At 55.9% G+C, this 14,864-nt stretch overlaps 2 protein-coding genes across 2 annotated transcripts; both read right to left on the bottom strand.

The window, feature by feature from the left end:
* Window positions 1–323: 323 nt before the first annotated feature.
* EIF6 (eukaryotic translation initiation factor 6) lies at window positions 324–7,210 on the bottom strand. The gene is given in 9 exon segments (XM_057701863.1): window positions 324–598; window positions 2,863–3,044; window positions 3,231–3,407; window positions 3,957–4,132; window positions 5,637–5,722; window positions 5,856–5,974; window positions 6,238–6,261; window positions 6,263–6,355; window positions 6,357–7,210. Coding segments are annotated over 9 exon segments (960 nt in total). The 5' UTR covers window positions 6,450–7,210; the 3' UTR covers window positions 324–588.
* A 152-nt stretch (window positions 7,211–7,362) lies between these two features.
* Window positions 7,363–14,156, bottom strand: FAM83C (family with sequence similarity 83 member C). Its single transcript, XM_057701862.1, has 4 exons — window positions 13,494–14,156; window positions 11,165–11,332; window positions 10,829–10,953; window positions 7,363–10,294 (listed from the first exon to the last, which is right to left on the bottom strand). The coding sequence occupies exons 1-4, from the start codon at window positions 13,962–13,964 to the stop codon at window positions 8,704–8,706; spliced, it is 2,355 nt and encodes a 784-aa protein (XP_057557845.1). The 5' UTR covers window positions 13,965–14,156; the 3' UTR covers window positions 7,363–8,703.
* Window positions 14,157–14,864: the final 708 nt, after the last annotated feature.

The following is a 14,864-nucleotide window of genomic DNA, read 5'->3' as shown; positions in this document are numbered from 1 at the left end:
GTCAAAGAGGACAAGACTGCCCTGTAGCAGGTGTCCCAGAGCCCTTCAGGATCCTCACACCAGTCTAGGGGAGTTAAAATAGAGTCTCATCCTTTGAAGCCAAAAATACGAGGCTGAAGTTGTGTGGAAAATGGGAGAAGTACAGCGGAGCGTGCTTCTTCCTCTTGCCCTGTGATGAAGCCGCCTACCTGATGCTGGGGGAGGGGAGTGGGAGGCTGTAGAACTAAGGGGTGTGTGTGCATCCTACCCCACCTTTCCCCTGGAACAATGGTGGGAGGCTGAGTGTAGGCTGAGGTCCCCAAATAACACACTCAGAACAGCTGGAAGAAGCTGCCCTTTAATGGAGTGGCACAGACAACAGAGCTCTCAGCCAGAAGCCATAGGACCTGCCAGCCAGCATGACGTGGCAGTTTTGCAGTAACTATAGATTCAGGTGATGGACACAGGTGAAGACGGGCTGGGCATCCAGCCAGAGTCCAGGTGAGTTCTCTGACACCGCCCTACCAGCATCCAGGACAGACTGGGTGGGATGTGGAGACGAAGCCAAACTCCAGAGCCAGAAGCCCACAGAACAGCATGGACAGTGACTCAGGTGAGGCTAGAGAGAGAGGAAGGAGCGTTGTCAGTAGGTGCTTCACAAAGCACAGCTCACCCTCCATTCTCAAGGTGCTTGCCTCCACTCTTACCCCAGGACCTCTGTTCCAGCTCAGCCCCAAAGAGCCACACGCACAGCCTCTTCCAGATTCCACGGCTCCCACCGAGTCACAATCCAGTCTAGAACTCTCAGTGCTTAAAAACTAAAAGTAACTCCTTCTCCACTCAGGTGGGTGAACTCAGTTAACTTCTTCAAATCATTACTGATCATAGATCAGAGCCTCACAGGTCAAGTCCAACAGACATCAGACAAAGGAACAAGAGGGTTCAGAGAGGGGAAGGGACACGCCCAGGCCACAAATCCTCTAGTGGCAGGGCTGGGGCCAGAACATTCTTCCTGGAGGTGATAATCACGTGCGTGATTATAAAAGTGAAGTACAAATTTCCTCTTTTTTTTCTGGCCTCACCTCACAGCTTGCGGGATCTTAGTTCCCCAACCAGGTCCTCCAGAGTGAAAGCACCGAGTCCTAACCAGTGGACCACCAGGGAACTCCCTGAAGTGCATGTTTCTTAATCACCTACCTGACACCTTCCTTGTGAGGTCTCATGGGCACCTCAAACTCAACAGGTTCAAAACCAAAGATGGCTAATGAGTTTTGTCTCTTCTTTTCCAATACCCATTTCTTAACTAACTGCAGTGCTGACCAGTGCTGCTGACTGTAGGCAATTCTGCCTGGCAGTTTCTGAAGTTTCACCATTAAATACAACATTTGCTGTAGTTTTTCAGTCAGTAACAATTATCAGGTGACAGAAATTTCTTTCTGTTCTTAGGTTGCTAAGAAGTTCTGTTTGTTCTGTTCTTTAATTAAATGGTTAATGTTGAAGTACTGTTTTCTTTATGAGGTTCAATGTTCCAGAAGGGAAAGGAAGGGATATTTTGTTCATCACTACATCACTACTGTCTGGCACATAGTAGGCGTTCAAAAAAAAGTTGTTGAACAGATGACAAAACCATTGGTACCACTTTCCTGTTCAGACCCTTTCAACTGCTCTCCAGTGCTGATGGCAGAGTTTGTCAGCGTGGGCTCCAAACTGCCCTCATCAGAATCACCCAGGAAAGATTATTAAAACAACCACACATGGTTGGCTCCCACACCAAACTGAGGGAATCAGTATCTGAGGGGTGATGCCAAGAGCCCAGTATCCCAACACAGACCAAAGGTCAAAACACCCATAGTCAAAACTTCTTGACATGGGCATTCAGAGCCCTCAACACTGGGAATAAAACCTTTCCCCTTCACACCCCACCCTATCTTTGCATATTCAATAACCTACTCATTCCCTGAAGCCCAGATTATATGATCTGTCCTCCCCAAAACCTTCCTGGATTCCAGAAAGTATCTTGTGGGAGCTTTCAAAGCCACAAAAGGCACCTTTTACTTCTTTGAAGGCAGCTAAGTTATATATGGCCACTACATCTTCTCTCCCCTGCTACACTCTAAGTCCATCTCAGAGGCAGGATGTAGCACTAAGTTGCCTAACTACCCCACACTGAGCCTAGTCCATAGGGTTTAATGAACATCAGGGATTGAATGAATGGAGGGAAAATGAAGGGAAATTTTGCCCCTGGTAAGTAGGGAGTCTGCTACTGGGCACTTGCTCTACCCTGGGGGCTCTATCCTCATCAAGACTCCTGTGCTAGCTGGGTATGGCTGCCTTGAGAAGCATCCTAAGGGTGGTAGGGGCACTAAATATCCAGCACCTGCTGCTCTTCCAAAGGAAGACATTCTAGAGCCTAACACCCCAGCATCTCCAGGGTTAGGGCCCAAGAACCCACTGTTGTTTTAAACCCACAAAAATCCAGATGATGGTGATTTTGATGCAGTCCCCATGTCCCCCGAGTCCCTCAGGCACCTGGATCTCCTCAGTTCCTAAAAGCAGCCTCCCCTCCTTCCCTCAGTAAAAAGTTCTTTCCTGTCTCAGGCTACTGGCTGGGGACACCGACACACAGGCAGATACAAACTACAAAAGAATGTGGTCAGTGATAAAATAAGACAGACTACAGAAGGGATACACTGAGCCAACATCTTCAAAGATGGGGATGGGCAGATACTCTACCAATGCTTGTGGACTGTACCCTGTGCCTGCTCAGCAGTGTGCGGATGTGGCCTCACACGCGAGGAGAACCCTCCAGGATGAATACAGTGTGGCTCCCAATACAGGTGGCACCTCCCTCCCCTCCCCTCAAAAGAAGAAAGGCCCAGGTACCTGTCAATGAGTGAATCCCTCATGCTGGTAGCAACGGTGCTAGGCTTGGCTTCGTTCAGCTTGAAAACACTCTCCACCACTGACAGCTCTGTGCTGGTTGTGTCCAGGCCACAGAAGGCACACCAGTCATTCACTACCATCCCAGCGGCGATCACCTCGCTGCCTCGGTTCACAGTGCCCGCCTGCCAAGGGACGGCTCAGTGTGGTCAAGACACCAACAGTCAAAGTCATGAGGACTCTCCCTAAACCCTGCTCCCTGACCCTCAGCCCCAACCCCAAACTGTGACAGGTAATAACCTAGATTCCCAAATACTGGGCAAAGGGATCTGCTCTAGCAGGAGACAGTGGTCAGAGACAGGACTGCTTACCACAAGGGGGACCTGAAGGAGAGAGGACAGCTCATCCTGGTCTTCAATTGAAGTCTTGGGATGTACCAGCCCTCCCTGATTGCTGAAGACACAGTAGCTTCCTACCAGCACCTGGTCAGCCACTGTCTGTCTGAAGACTTCCACCTTTAGCACGTCGGCCAGGATTTCTTCTGTTTCCTGTCAGCCAAAGGTACTGTGCTCAGCGCCCAGAACAAGCAGATTCAAGAACCCAGGGCCTCCACACCCAGACCCACCCAGGGCATGACTCCCTAAGCTCATTCCTCTGCTATGTAGCTGCATATGGAAGCTTCACTTAGACAAAGGAGGGAATACAGCTCAGAGCAGAGTCCAGGCCAGTGATGGAGCCCCTAATACCCTTGCAAGCCATGAAGAGCCAGAGGCTGGTGTCCACATCACCCTCCTTCCCTCTAACCCACACACAGGAGTTCAACTGTCAATCTTCTCTCCCAGCCCTGGCTGCAGGACCAGATGGGTCAACTCCATGATTCTGAAGGATTAATACACTCCCTAGCTTCTTTCTGACACTGATCACACCGTGGAGGGCTTCTATTCACTATTTCAACTAGTGTCTGAACTGCAGGACCCCAGGTATAAAGAGAAACCACAAGAGATACCCCTAATTCCTGCCTGACAGGCAAAGAATAGTGGCTAACCACTGACTAGGCTAACATTCTGTGGCTCTTGCGCCATACTGGGCTGCCTCACCCTATCCAGGTCTGGGTGGATTAAGGCCACATAGTCATTGCAGGTGGTGACATTGCCCAGAGCTGAGAGCCGTTCCTCCACCCGCCGGATCTGCACTGAGTCTGGGAGGCAGTTGCGAATGTGTTGTAGCTCCTGGTCGGTGGTGTTGTTGGGCACAAGGAGACCATGCCTGTTCCCTGGAAAGACCCAAATTAGGGAAGGAGGGACAAGGATGGACCATACGTACACAAGATGCCTGCTGAGCCCTGGGGGCTGAGGATATAACCCAGCCCAATTAGCTTCCCCAGGAAGGCTTCAGACCCAGACCCTAGTCCTCCAAACCAGTGATCCGTACAACACCTGGGGGGCCAGGAGTCCCACTGGGCAGGCCAGAGAAGGTCTAGGAGTCTGTCTCAACACATCCTGCCCAGTTTGCCATCATCAACTAGGGGGAACCAGGACTAACAGGAAGGGCTCTTGGACATCAGTTGTATATTTTGCTACTTAAAAACTGAAATACCACTCCATACCTACCAGAATGGCTACATTTTTTAAAAGAATGTCAATACCAAGTGTTGGAGCAACCAATAGGAGTGTAAATTGGGCAACCACTTCAGATAATTATGTGGCATCATCTACTAGATTGAATACCCAGCCATTCCTCTCCTAGGTATTAGATATCCAATAGAAATACATACAGTTGTTCACTAAGAAACACAGCAGCAATACTCATAACAGTCCAAACTGAAAACTACCCAAATGCCCACTGTCAACAGAATGAATTAATACACCGGGGTATACTTACATAAAACACAGTACACAGCAACATGAATGAACTACAATTACACTGTGACAACAGTGACTCAACCTCTGCCTAACTCTGCAAGGACACAACTCTGAACTTGCAAACTATGAGTTTCTCCCATCATTAAAAAAAAAACAAAAAAAACAAAAACCAACAACAAAGGTCAGGCTAAGTTACATAAGAACTAGCTTCAAGTCCAAAGGTCATGGTTAGGGATAAGGGCGTTCTCCCTGACTAAGAAAATACTCAGAGTCCAAGATCATCAGGCTTATGATAAAAAATAAAGGAAGAAACTCCTATTCGAGTAGAACTAGAAATAAGGGGTGGCAGTAAAGGCAGACAGATCCAGCTCAAAGAAAGGATCAATGGCCAGAGTCAACAGTGCTAAGATACAGGGGTACATGGCAGAGAATTTAAGATTTAAATGAATAACTGAACAGTATGCCCCAGAATCTTAGCTTGCCATTTTTTAGTGGCAGAAATGGACGCTCAGAAAGTGGAGGCAATTTGCCCAGTCTCAGTGGCCGAGGAGAGAGAACAATCCAATTTTCCTCCACACTAGGTGTGGGACTGGGTGAGTCACTTGGGTTCCTCGAGTCTCAGCCTCCTCATCAATCAAATTGGGCCAATAATTCCTACTTTCCCGGGGTCTTCATGAACAAGGGCTGAAACAAGTGTCAAAGTGAATTACAGTGATCCAGAAGCCTTTGCTAGAGGCTGTCCCTGATCTGCTGACACTTAGACCAGGTCTGGCACAGGCCTGAGGGATTCTGTAGTCCTTGGAGATAATGGACGAAAGCCTGGAAATCCCCGGGTCACTCGGGGTCCCTTCTAGGCGTATAATTAAAGGCGCTGGGAGACTCCCTCCCTCCCTCGGCGACTTCCAGCTGGCTTACCCACACACATGCGCCCGATGATGCGGCAGCCAGCGATGGAAGCGTGCACCACAGGGATGCTATCAGCAAGCTCGCCCTCGAACACACTGTAGGGACATGGACTCGGTAGTCACGGGGCTGAGGGACCTGACCCCCCACTCTGCCAGAGCCCCAGACACCAAGCCCCCCTCCCAGCCACCCACCCACACACTGCCCGCGGGCCCGGGGCTCCCGCCGCACCTGTAGAAGTTCTCTGACCCTCCGATGGCCACCAGGCAGTAGGTGTTGGTAAGTTTGGCAAAGCAGCCGATCTCACAGTTGTTCTCGAACGACGCTCGGACCGCCATGAGGCCTACGGACTGCGGGGCCCGGAGTTCAGGGCCAGCGGATCCTCTCCCGGAACCGAGTGCCCCGGCCTCGACGCTGGGTCCGGGTCAGCGTCCGAGTCCCCCGGCCTCCGCGCATCAGGCCCCGCCGCGACCCCACCCCTCTCAGCCTTCAGCCCTCGGGGCCGCCCACCCCGCGCCTCCAGACTCTCCGGCCCCGAATCCTCCGGCCCCCACCCCTCACGACCCAGGGCGCCCCGAGCTGACCCTTCCGGGGTCCCGCCACAACCGCTCACCAGGTAAACGCAACCTCCACACGCGGCAAGATTCCTCCTCGGCCCTCGGTAGGTTTCCGTTTCCGCCTCCGCCCTGGAAGACTTCCGAGAGAATGCGACGCACGCCGCAGCGCATGCGGCCACTCTAGCGCCAGCCTCTGGGCGGGCTCTATGGTTGCAAGCGGTCCGGTTGCTGCCCCGCCGGGCCCCGCCTCCAGCAAGCTCGCATTCATTCATTTATTCATTCAGTCAGGAGCTTTGTAGGAGATAACATCGACCCAGACCTGTGCTGGCTGGATGTGAGGCATCAGAATGGAGAAGCCAGGGGATGTCTCGCAGAAGATGGGTTGATGATGGAGTTATATCTTAATTCCCCGACCAGGGATCGAACACGCGCGCCCTGCACTGGAAGCGGGGAGTCTTAACCACTGAACCGCCAGGGAAGTCCCAGACGGAGTTACATGTTGAAGTAAAGCCTGAGGAGGAAGAGCAGGTGTCGGGGAGGTGAGGGACAGAGTAGGGTGTGGGACAGACGTCCAGGCTGGATCTGGAGCCCAGGGAAGACTGAAGGGCTGAGATGTAGGCCTGAAGCCTGGGGTGGATGAAGTCACCCATGGAGAAGGTGTCCATTAGGGAGAAGTAAGATCACGACAGAGGCTGGAGAAGGAGGCGCAGCCAGAGAAGTAAAGGAAACCATGCTGAAGAAGGTATTGGAGAGGGGAGGAAGGATGGAGCAGGGTGTCAGGGAGGGTCCAGAGTGGGCAAGCGTGTGTGGGCTGATGGGCTTACGCTATGTGCCCCTTGCACGTGCTTGGTCACACTCAGCAGCCACTTTCTGCCTCCCTCCCACATATCCCCCCACGCCACCACACCCCACCCACAGATGGTGGCAGTCAAGAGACCTGCTCTGGTGGACAGATGAACTTGGCCCACATTTTGTACTAAAGCCCCAGGGTCTCTCAGAATGTCACGCTCAGTGAGGGCAGAGGGAAGCTTGGGGCCCCTTTCCTCCCCACCCCACAGACCGCCCGTGGCCATCCACTCTCCTCCAGGGAGCCCTCCATAGGTGGCTTGAATGGTGCCCTTCCCCTGTCCCCAACCTGCAGTTTCATAACTCTGCCTTCCTCAGGATGCACCAGGCTGCTGCTGGGTCATAGCATGTCTGCTTTTATTGATTTGTATCACGTATACAGTCCCAGGCAGGGCACAAGCTCAGGAAAAGGACCTACATCTGACAGAGCCTATACTTCCAGGGACACTCAGCAAAATGATGTGTGTGTGTGTGTGTGTGTGTGTGTGTGTGAGAGAGAGAGAGAGAGAGAGAGAGAGTATCCACATCGTCTCCATCCTCCCTGGGTCATCTCAGACCCACTCCCTCAGTCCTCTCCCTGGCCTCTCTTCACCTGGTTCCCTCCACCAGGAATTCCTCTAACCCTCACCTCCATCTGTCCAAGTCCTTCCCTCCCATCAAGGCTTGGCTCAAAGTTGGCCTCCTCTGAGAAACTTTTCCCATCACTTCGTCATCACTGCCACTCTCTGGCCGTCATTCCTACCACCTTCTGCCACTGGTTAGCCTTTAATTAGATACACCAATGGTTTATGCATTGAATCCTTGTCTCCCAGGGATGGGGTCTGATTCATCTGTCAACCCTATGGCATGTCCAGCACAGGACTGGGTACAAAGCTTAGGTACAAAAAGCTACTGGTTGGTGCATGCATGCCTCTGTGTGTGTGCGTGTGTGTGCACGTGTGGTTATGTACATGTGTGGTCTGTGGATCCTAAGGGGTCTACGGTGTGCACCGACTATAGCCATTCATTTAGCCAAATGACATTTATCGAGTACCTACAACCAGAATCCTGAGTGTTTTAGTTTATCACATGGACTGCATCTGCGGGTGTGCAGTTTGTGGGTGTGAACCCTGTCAGCGTGCAGTGTGTGTTGCGCAGGCATTTGGGGCGTCTCTATGATATGTGGATTTTGTGTGCAGGGGGACCTGGGAACCGTTGATACTGTGTGCCCTGTTTGGGCAAAAACACAATCTTAAGAAATTAAGAGTCAGAGCCACAGGTTTGAGCCCCTGTCACTTATTTGGACCTGATTCCAAGCAAATCATCAAACTCGCTGGGTCTCAGCTTCCATATTTATATTATAGGGAAGATAATACCTATGATCCTAGAACTGTGTACCTACCAGAGCTCTATCTTGTAGGACATTGTGAGGACGAAGGATGAGAAGTAACCGATATGAAGGGCTCAGCACAGTGATGAATGGCAGGTGCCCAGTAACCATGGGTTCCACTTCCCCAAGCGTGTGCATGTGCGTGTGTGAGCAAGAATCCGAGCCCCGGGAATGTCTAACCTGGGCTTCTAGGCTCCTCCTCTTCCCCACATGGCCCCTGCCTGAGCTCCCACCCCAGAGTCTGGGACCTGAGCAGATCTAGAGTCCCAGCGGATGGAGAATGGACATGTCCTTTCTGGGAGCGGGACTACAACTCAAAGCGGCTTCGGAGCAGCTTGAACTTGGACTTGTTGTACTTAGTAATGAGGTCCAGTTTGCTGTGGCCCAGGGTGCGCCGCTTCTCATCCCCAGACAGGCCATTGCTACTACCGCTGTGCTGGCCACCTGTGGGGCCCCCGGGGAGGCCAGGCTCAGGTCCCGGCCTGGTGCCCTGCAGCTGATGGTACTTGGTGATGAGGTCCAGCTTGCTGTGGCCCAGAGTCAGCCGCTTCTCATCCCCAGACAGGTCATTGCTACTACCGTTGTGTTGGCCACCTGTGGGGCCCCCAGGGAGGCCAGGCTCAGGTCCCAGCCTGGTGCCCTGCAGCTGATGGTACTTGGTAATGAGGTCCAGCTTGCTATGGCCCAGGGTCAGCCGCTTCTCATCCCCAGCATCCACTCCAGCCTTTTGAGCAGAGCTCGGTCTGGGGAGACCACTGGGCCCAGGCCCCTCACCCCGGAAGGGGCCAAACTTTGTGATGAGGTCCAGCTGGCTGTGGCCCAGGGTCTGCCGTCGTTCATCTGGACCCTGCTTGTCAGCCCTGGCCGAGGAGCTGGCTTCAGGGAGCACTCTGGAGCCCCCAGCCTTGGGCGACTGTGCCAGGAGGTCCAATTGGCCATGGCTGTGGTCTGGGGACAGCTTCTTGTCCTCTGGGGTCTGATTGCCAGGCCTGGGGGAACCTGACTCAGGGGCACCCCTGGCACCCTGGGCCTGGGGCAGGAGATCCAGCTGGTTGTATCTCTGATTTGGGGCCAACCTCCTATCCTCTGGGGCCCGCTCACCAGGCCAAAGGGAGCCTGAGTTGGGGGTCACCCCAGAATCAGGGCCTCCTGCTTCTCGTGCTCTGAGGAAGGGGACAAGGAGATCCAGCTGGCCATGGCTCTGACTCAGAGACGCCTTATTCTCCTCCACTGCCTCCAGAGCTGTGCCAGGTACCCAGCGGCCTCGTGGGGGGCTAGGCTCCTGACTTCCTGCCACCCCGTTCTCTGGGAGCCGGGACAGAGCTGGCACACCCCGAGGAAAGGGGAGGAGGGGACGAGGGCGAACAAGCAGAGGTGACCCCCCTGCCAGGGGCGTGGGGCTGGTGCTACTGTGGTTGAGGGCAGGGGAGGACTGGGACCAGGGGGATGCCCCCAGCTTGCTCAGGTTGGCCCTGTAGGGCCCTAGCAGGGGGCCATGGTTAGGGTCTGACAGCTGGCATTGCAGGGAGGGCTGGCCATCGGCCTCACAACGGGCAGGACCCGGGGATGAAGATCCCATACCCGTGTCACTGCAGCCTCCGCCTACTGGCAGAGCGAGGTAGGAGGAGTGGCCCCTGCAAGGTGAGCGCTTGATGCTGCTGAGGCTGGTGGTGGAGGGCGACGAGGATGTGGTGCTGGGGATGCTGGGCCCGAAGGCCAGGGCCCCTGGGGGAGGGCATGGTGCCCTGGGAGACACGGGAGCTTCACCTCCACAGAAGCCCTCCACGGGCCGAGACTGGGCGTAAAGACAGCGGAACTCCCGGTCAAAGTCTTGCACGATGCGGCCCCTCAGCTGCAGCACCATGCTTGTGTGGGCCTGGCTGCAAAGCCAGGTGAAGCTAGGGGCAGAGGGTCAGGGTCAGGAGGCAAAGTGCAGGACCTTGGGGCCAGGCAGGAGTCACAGCCGCGGGAGCAAGACAACCCCCCCCCCGCCATGAGGGCCCAAGTGAGGGGGCAGAGCTCTGACTCCAGAGTGTGTGCTAGCCCTAGCTCAGCTGAGTGGACTTGGGCACATGGTTTCCCATCTCAGCCTCAACTTCCCCATCTGTAAAGTGGACCAAGGCCAGGTTCCCTGAAGTCCCTCCGATTCCGAGGTGCAAGAGTTATTTTCTATACCAAGGGCATGAAAATAATCCTTCCACAGAGTGAGCTCCTCCAGGGCCCAGCCCAGGGCTGTCTTGCTCCCCACACTGGCCCCTGGGCCCTGCACCATGCCTGGCACACAGCAGCTGCTCAGTTCATGTCGCAAGGGTTGGATGAAGGAAGGAAAGCTCAAAGGTGCCAGGTCCCAGGCGCCCTCGCCAGCCCGTGGCCCAGGCCCCACACCCTTCCCCCAGCCCCCCAGCCCCCCAGCCCCCAGCCCGCTTGCTCACCTGTAGCTGCCTCCTACCACCTGCTCACAGTCAATGATGACGAACTTCTCCAGGGCCTGCCCCGTGAAGCGGTGGCCTGCCTTGCTGCAGTATGTGTCCCCACATGTGCTCCGCACACGCATGTTCTGGGCCAAGGAGGGAGGGAGGTTGGGGGTCACTTTGAGAGAAGAGGGCTCAAGCCATGTCTAAATCCCATGGGGTCTGTGACCCAAAATAGCTGGGAGCACCTGGCCCCCACTCCCATTGACCCCAATGCTCATGAACCACCCGACTGACTCTTCTGCCCTCCCTGACTCCCCACCCTACACCCTGGTTCCCGTCCCAGCCCTTGCTGACCCGCAGGTGCCCTCCATTAAGGTCCATCTTGTAGCACATCTCCAGGAAGTGTTTCAGGTGCTCCTGGGCCAGGAGCAGGTAGACGGGGACACCACGCCGGCCCGAGGCCTCCATGAGGTCACACAGAAGCTCCATGTCAGTGAATATATCCATTACCACAGCCACCACCTGGGGGGGGACGAGGGAGTTCAGCCCTGCCCGGGGCACTGCCCAGCCCAGGGGCAGGGACTGGATCCTAGGAACTGAGCACTGGGCTGAAAAGCAGGAGGTCAGAACCCGAGAGAATATCTGAACTGGGAGGGCTTTTAGTGGTGACCCTCTCTGAGGGTTCTTGACTTGGAAACAGGGAGGTTTCACTGCCTTGAAGCCCAGAAGGCTGTTTGAAATTTTTTGTGTGCATTTTTCTAAGGACCGTTTGTTCATCTGTCATTCAGATTCTCAAAGAGGTCTGTGCATCTGCTGCACTAGTCTAAAGGTCGACTCTACAGATGAGGGAAGACTGAGGCCCAGAGGGGAAAAGAGCCAGAAGCAGAACCCAGGCCCGTTTCCCAGGCCGGCTCCTCACACTCCCCACACTAGCCCTAGCTGTAGCTCTGACTGTCTGTCTGAGGCTCGCTTCTCACGGATCAGTTCCTGGGGTCTTCAGTGCCCTTTGCTAGACACACCTGTGTCCCTGTGACGCTGCAGAGGTCGGCTGTGACCTCCTACACCCACGCCAACTGGGACCACGTTTTCTGCCCAGCTGAGGGGCGGGGCTTGCAATATCTGCTGTGAGAACCTCCTCTCCCAGTCCAGGCTGAGAGGCAGGAGGTGCAGAGCAAAGCACTCTAGCTCTGGAGCCAGACAGAGCTGGGTTCCAACCTGCACTCTGCTACCTCCTAGTGATATGGCCTTGGGTGAGTTCCTCCATCTCTGGGAGCCTCCACGTCCTCATCTGTTAAATGGAGATAATGATAGCTACCTCTCAGAGTTATGGGACATGAGATGTGAAAATACTCAGCACACAACAGAAGCTCAATAGATGTTCCATTCCTGCTTCCTCCTTAACAAACAAGGACATTGGACCACAGGGAGAGGACGCCCTTCCCAAGATCACTCTGAGACTCAGTGACAGCCCAGAGTGGAAGCCAGGCTCCTGGCCCAGAGGCGGAGGGTCTAGACTGGGGGGTGAGGAACCAAAGCATTGAGGGATGCCCTAGTGCATGGCACAGGCCTAGCCAGGGGTTGGGGGGAACAAGGACAAGCAGGAAAGATCAAAGGGGTGGGGCGATGACAGCAGCCACCTCACTAATTACCCCATTCCCTGTGCTAATCAGGTCTGGCCCTCCCCTGCCTGGGGCATAGGTAGTCTTGCCAGGGAGGCTCTGGAGGTACTGGTGGGATCCCAGCATCCTGGCTCCTAACATCTGCAGCAGGTACCTTCCAGGCTGCTCCCCTAGCAAGGGCACTGAGTCTAACCTACCCCAAGCCCTGTCTAGGGTCATCTGATCCATCCCCCTGCCTCCTCAGTCAGAGGTCAGGGCTCCAGGAGTGAGGCTGTGCTAGTCTTTAGCTGAAGCTTTCCCAGGCACCAACACCCCGACCCGCTCTCCCACTTCTGTTTCTCCTGAGCCCCTGTTCCCCGCCCCTGAGCCCAGCAGCCGCCACTCCTCTTTCCTTTGGGTGCAGAGCTAAAAGCCCAGCCCTCAAGGCCATGCTGAGGCCCAGGCATCAGTGCCCCTTCCCCTGCTTCGGGCCAGTGGAGATAGAGTGCACAAGCGGGGAGGTGTGGTTGGGGCCCTGGGTCAGGAGGCAGGGCTGAGCCTGGGGCCCGGGTCCTGAGTCTAGACCCCTTTCCCTCTCCCTGAGCGCTGGGTTCCCTTTCACCAACTGGCTGGACCTCCCTGAGTGAGTCCCAGCCCCTTTCTGGCCTCCGTTTCCTCCTCTGTAACTCAAGAGGGTAGCTCAGATGCTCACCAAGATTGGGGTGTTTAGCTTTGGGATCATAGGCCTTTTTGAGAATCTGATGAAGGCCATGGACCCTTTCCCCCAAAAGAGAGAGGATCCCTCTCTGCAACGAGCACCACTTTGCATGCATTTTCAGGGTGTGGAGTCCCTGAGGCCTATCCCCCATTCTAAGCTTATCCATAATGTCCTTGAGTGCCAAGGGGTTGCCAAGGTAAATAAAACACACACACCCCCTCTAGGAGCTTATGATCTGATGGGGGGCAGAGGTGCTCCTCCCATTGCTGCCCCAAGCTGCTGTGTGGCCTTGGGCTGGTCCCTTTCCCTCTCTGGCCCTCAGTTTCCACATCTGCAAAATGAATGTCTGAAGAGATGAGGCCCTTACCGTGCGGGCCTGGCTGAAGAGGAAACGCAGAAGGTCCTTGATGCTCTTGGCCTTGTCCCGCTGGAAGTGGACCACAGCCTGCGTGGGGCTGAAGCCCGTGGCCTGGGGCACCTCGGGCCAGCCCAAGTCCAGGTCCGGGGGGTCTATGTCAGAGGCCAGGGGGAAGTAAGTGCCCGAGGTGACTTCAGAGAGCAGGCTGAGGCGGTCGGGCCCTGGCGCCTCCGGTCGCTGGGCCTCGCCGAGCTCAGGGCCCCTGTGCACGTGGCTGGTCATGTAGTCCACGTCCAGGGCGCTCAGGAAGGGCAGCTCCCGCTCCTCGGAGATGACCCGCAGGTAGGCAGCCTCACCCCGCTCCAGGAGGGCGTCGGCCGCCAGCCGGGCCGTCTCGCTGTGCTGGAGCACCAGGGCCGAGCTCTCCCGCCACCACGGCCGCTTCAGCTCCTCCACCCGGCCCCGCAGGGGCCCCGCCATGCCCTGCGCTCCCAGGCCCCGGGGCCCGGGGCCTCCAAATGTGCCTGCCCAGCGGCTACCCTCTCCCCACAGCGGGCTCCATGGCCTGCACCCTGGACTGGCCGCGGCAGGAAGAGGATACCAGCAGAACTGCCTCTAGCCTGCCCGCCCAGTGTGTGGCGGGGCCCCTGGCCTGTCGTCACCCTATGTGAGAGCCATGCTCCGCCCCATTGCCCCTGGCCTCGGGAACCTGTCCGGTCAGCCTCACCTGTCTGCCTGCTGTTGGGACTCGCCTGCCCGCGGTTAGCATACTCCCTGCCCCACCCCCCCGGGCCCCACCCCAGCATCACCTGCTCAAACCCCACCAGGCTCCTAGCACGTTTCCTCCAAACCCCGACCTTCCAGAGTCCCAGTGAAAAATGCTGTCCCACCCCTGAAAAATTCTTTTCCAGACGGCTGTGTTTCCACCGCACTCAGCTCTGGCGAAGCTCTTGACCTGGTGGGGCCAGACGGAGAGGATCGGGGGACACACTGCCAGGTCCAGAGGCAAACAGAGCGGGCAAGTCTCTGTTCTCTGCTGCCATCAAGGGCCTTAGTCCCAGAGCCCTCAGGAGCAGGGTGAGGCTTTGTCCTGGAGGAGGGGGTCCGCAGAGGCAACGCGTCAGAGGGGCAGGCCGGGCAGACGTGGTCACGATGGTGCATGGTGCCAGCCCGAGGCACCGCCTTTCTATGGAGGGACGAGGTCCAGTGAGGGACAGCAGGAGACCTAACGCCATGTCTCACGACCCTGTTTAGTACCGGCTGCACTTGCTTTAACTGGTCTGTGATCACATCCAGACCAGACACAGATTCCTCTGTGTCCACAGAGCCTCACACGGGGCCCAACACGTGCATGGCGGGGCAGGGGGCGTGGCAGGGGGA

Source organism: Hippopotamus amphibius, chromosome 12 (assembly GCF_030028045.1).
Source record: "Hippopotamus amphibius kiboko isolate mHipAmp2 chromosome 12, mHipAmp2.hap2, whole genome shotgun sequence".
Taxonomy (NCBI): Eukaryota; Metazoa; Chordata; class Mammalia; order Artiodactyla; family Hippopotamidae; genus Hippopotamus; species Hippopotamus amphibius.
Note: the sequence above shows the minus strand (reverse complement) of the source record. Positions and strands in the feature narration are given on the sequence as shown.